Source organism: Oratosquilla oratoria, unplaced genomic scaffold, assembly GCF_046742065.1.
Source record: "Oratosquilla oratoria isolate Oo_2021 unplaced genomic scaffold, ASM4674206v1 SCAFFOLD153, whole genome shotgun sequence".
Lineage (NCBI taxonomy): Eukaryota > Metazoa > Arthropoda > Malacostraca > Stomatopoda > Squillidae > Oratosquilla > Oratosquilla oratoria.
Window position 1 is genome coordinate 195,001 of NW_027467508.1, and position 3,653 is coordinate 198,653.

At 39.5% G+C, this 3,653-nt stretch overlaps 1 protein-coding gene across 1 annotated transcript; it reads right to left on the minus strand.

The window, feature by feature from the left end:
• Nucleotides 1–2,750: 2,750 nt before the first annotated feature.
• On the minus strand, nt 2,751–3,161 carry LOC143022729 (serine/threonine-protein kinase pim-2-like). Its single transcript, XM_076181076.1, has one exon. The coding sequence runs from the start codon at nt 3,159–3,161 to the stop codon at nt 2,751–2,753; it is 411 nt and encodes a 136-aa protein (XP_076037191.1).
• Nucleotides 3,162–3,653: the final 492 nt, after the last annotated feature.

Consider the following 3,653-nt stretch of genomic DNA (forward strand, 5'->3'; position numbering starts at 1 on the left):
AGCTTTTTAACTTCTGTTCTCCCTCCTTTCCGCAACCTTTCCCTTTGAATCCCTGAGAATAGAAGCGCTGGTTATTCCTAACGAAATATGAATACCTTCCGCTATCTCCCTTTATCTTTCTGTCCCTTTACCTCCCCTCCTCTCGCCTGGGGTGTTCCTCACGCCACACCTCCCCCCTCCTTCTCCCCTCACCTTTCCTTTCCTCTTTCTTCCACTTCCTTCCAATTTCATCCTTTACACTCCTCTTCTTCGACCCCTCCTCTCTCCCTCCCCCCTCCCTCCCTCAGCCCTCGACCCCCCACCCACCAACCCCACCCTCTCGAGGAGGATTTGTTGTGGTATGGAAGCATAAACAGGTTATCACACTGGCCTATTTTATGTCCAACCTCCGATTAATCGGAGGAACCACCCACCTCCAGAACCCTCATTAATAAATATTAGAGAATATTTTAGGTGCTTTTCGAACTTGATCACAAAACTTTGTTAGAATTTTTATTTCATTCATCTGAGTCGCAGTTAGCAAGTCTGTGGCTTCCTATATCTATTTCAAATCTACAAATTGACAACATGAAAAAATTATTTCTATTTTTGTTTGCACTCGGCATGAATGCGGCAGCAAACACTACGGCTTGTGTTTGCTCGGTAATGTTGGTAGCCATGGGTAGGAAGAACATTTGCGAAATATAATAAATAATGGTAATAAAAATGGACGAGTTTGTTTTTACCCATCGACATGTGTAGCAAAATCCATAAAAAAAAATGTTTTATAGAGCGAGAAAGGAATTCGTAATTACTCTATGTATATGTATGTATGAATGCATATTTTTTCTTCTTTTTTTAAGGAAAAGTAACTAATGGTGGTGGTTCGCAGTACAGATAGGATGCACTAAATTTCATTCTTTTACAAAGCAGCAAAAGTGTAAAACAAATCACCCAAAAGATTACTTTCAAAACTACATTAATAACATTGTTATGCAAAAGCAAAAGGACATCACAACTCATACCACTCCAGGATCTGTTGTTCTTCTAATCACGGACATTTGTCCTCTCTGGTTTAGCAAGAAAAACACAGAGAACTTAGCTGCCGACTATCTATAGTACGAATAATCATAATGTAGGATTCGTTTGGGATGGCAAGTTTCCTGCTTTGTTACCATTCGACACCGACAGAGCCCAGACTTCCCTTCCATCATGTCCACTGTAATGTGCTTCCCTCAAATGATATTATAAAAACGGGCTGCAGTGAAAATCTTTATGAACTTTTTTTGCCCCCTTCGGAAAAGTCTAGCCGCACGAAAGTAAACCATTTACGTCTCATTCTCTCTCTCTCTCTCTCTCTCTCTCTCTCTCTCTCTCTCTCTCTCTCTCTCTCTCTCTCTCTCTCTCTCTCTCTATATATATATATATATATATATATATATATATATATATATATATATAATATATATATATATATATATATATATATATATATATATAATTAATCATTATGTGTATATAAATATATATATATATATATATATGTACACACACATACACACACACACACACACACACATATATATATATATATATATATATATATATATGTATATATATATTTGTATATATATATATATATATTTGTATATATATATATATATACCTATGTATATGTATTTATACATATATATATATATATATATATATATGTAAATATATATATAAGGTGATCATTCATAAATCATGCTTACTATGACAGAATATCACCAGATGATCTTTCTTCAGGTAGAAGAAACCACCATTTTTTAAAAAGAATAAAAACAAAAAATAAGAAATAAAGATTATGCTCATGACAATATCCACCTCCACCTCATGGTAGCATATTAATCCGCATATTCATATAATCTCGTTGATATTTCGATCGAAAGTAATCTGATTGGATGCATTGTAGAACCGCAGTGAGACTATTTTATTCAGCTGAGGGGAAATCCCTGGTCGAAAACTCTTTTTCCAAAAGTTATTGGAAAATGCGCTGCTTTCTAAATCTCTTGAGTTCTCTAGACTGAATATGACGCATATCTAAGTTTCAACATCTCCGCTGACAATAATGCGATCTTGGAACTTAGTTCTGAGCTTGACATATCTTTCAGAACTTTTTATATCTTTGCTATACATGTCTGTGTGTCCTTTTTATTTACAAGTATGGCTGTCTGGAGCTTTTCTTGATACTTTGCCCTCTAGTAAGTCCTTCAGGAAATTGGTTGATTTCTTTATGAAATAGAAATTATTTCCATTGACTTTCCAACTACAGGAAAGAATGACTTTGGAATCCTTTTGCATTCTATGCGCTGATGCAGTCAGAAGCTTCATTGGGGGGTGAAGAAGGTCTCTGGATAATCCAATTTCAGTGCTCTCATAATCATTATATGATTTATTTCCTTTGGCACTTCTTTACTCCTGGATCTGCGTCTCGATCCTTGTCTTCATAATCTCCTTCTGAAAGGCCTCTTTTTTGGGGCTTTCTTATTCGCCATCTCGGGGCGTCTTCCCTACCTCACCTTAGGATCATTTCTCTTGAAAACTTTAGCCGTTTCAAGATCAAACTCCATATTGAAATTATCCTCGGAGTTGCAGCCGGAGTGACCCGTTAACCACGGGTGAGAGAGTATGCCGCGAAGCGAGGGGCGGTTCCACGGATCCATTGCAAAGCAACGCATTATAAGATCGCGACACAGTTTGGATACGCTACTAGGAAAGTCTGGACTGGCCTACATTATGGAGTCGTTGGTGCGGAACGCGTTATAGTGACACACAAGATAGAATAGGAGCGTGCCCAGGCTCCACACGGTTGCGGGAACGTGAAGGTATTCATTACCCTTGATATACTCCGGAGGGCAATAAATTCGGGTGCCGCCCGTGATTTTCCCTCTGTAGCCTGTGATTCTTTCGCTACAGCCAAAGTCGATCAGTTTGATGTCAAACTGTCCTGTGCTGGCGTTCCTAAAGAGAAGCACATTATGGGGCTTGATATCTTTATGCGATACCCCGGCTTCTAGGCATCCTTCGACTGTTAGGACAATCTTCCTGAACAGTGTCTTGACGTCGGTCATTGGCAGTTCTTTCCCGCTCCTGATGTAATCGACGAAGGAAACAGCTGATGGTATCAGCTCCATTACCATGTAAAAGCTGTCCTTGGTACTGAAGCAGTCGTGTAATTTGATTACACCAGGAACTTTCTGTACTCGCTATAAAAGAGCGGCCTCTCTTGGGACTTTCTTCCAGTGGCGTCGTCCCCAAAAAAGCACATCAGCCAGAGGGATCTTCTTGATGGCAACCTCAAGGCTATCTGCGACTCTTGTGGCTCGGAAGACGCAGCCAAAGCCTCCTTTGCCGAGCTCCTCGTGAATCTCGAAATCGCTCAGCTTCATGGCTCCCAAAAAGTTCAGAGCCTCTGCGCGTCCCACGTCCTTCTCATGGTCGAATTTCAAATCCCAGATATGAGCATGAACTGTACTTTGCGATTGCATCTGCACGTAGAACACATATATAGTCATGAAGAGTGTACCTATTTTAGCATGCATGGAAAATAAGTGAGATACGTCATACGAGACAGAGAGAGAGAGAGAGAGAGACAGAGAAGAAGAAAGAAAAAGAGAGAGAGAGAAATTACC

Excerpts from the sequence above, each read along its gene's own strand:
- LOC143022729 (XM_076181076.1), bottom strand. The coding sequence starts at position 3,161 with ATGGTAATGGAGCTGATACCATCAGCTGTTTCCTTCGTCGATTACATC.